Consider the following 436-nt stretch of genomic DNA (forward strand, 5'->3'; position numbering starts at 1 on the left):
CCTGCCCAGCCCAGCGGGTCCCTTCTCTCTTGCAGTCCATCCACTCCCTCATCAACGACTTCAAGGATCCCCCCACCTCCAAGTACAGAGCTGCCCACGTCTTCTTCACTGACTGTGAGTACCCAGAGGGGAGGGCAAGTCCCTGTCACTAAAACACGTGCAAGCAAGCAGGGATGGAGGGATGCTGAGCGCTACCCTCCTCCTCCTACTCCTCCTCCTCCTTCTCCCCTTGCAGCCTGCCCCGATGCCCTCTTCAACGAGCTGGTGAAATCCCGCGCTGCCAAGGTCATCAAAACCCTGACGGAGATCAACATTGCCTTCCTCCCCTCCGAGTCCCAGGTGAGGCTGAGCTGGGGACCGTCCCTGCTGGGGTGGTCCAGGGGATGGGACAGCCCGGGGATGCTCCGGGGCCTTCTCCAGCCCCTCCGGGGTTGTG

At 62.2% G+C, this 436-nt stretch overlaps 1 protein-coding gene across 1 annotated transcript in view; it reads left to right on the forward strand.

Moving 5' to 3' along the window:
• Positions 1–436, forward strand: part of LOC104158172 (syntaxin-binding protein 1) — a gene marked incomplete at both ends in the record, with an annotated part of 7,453 nt that overhangs the window by 1,272 nt on the left and 5,745 nt on the right. The window contains 2 exons of the mRNA XM_009695751.1: positions 1–114; positions 236–339. Of these exons, the coding sequence (XP_009694053.1) occupies positions 1–114; positions 236–339 (218 nt within the window). The remainder of the gene's footprint in view (positions 115–235; positions 340–436) is intronic.

The sequence above is a fragment of the Cariama cristata genome, unplaced genomic scaffold (assembly GCF_000690535.1).
Source record: "Cariama cristata isolate BGI_N322 unplaced genomic scaffold, ASM69053v1 scaffold25752, whole genome shotgun sequence".
Classification (NCBI taxonomy): Eukaryota; Metazoa; Chordata; class Aves; order Cariamiformes; family Cariamidae; genus Cariama; species Cariama cristata.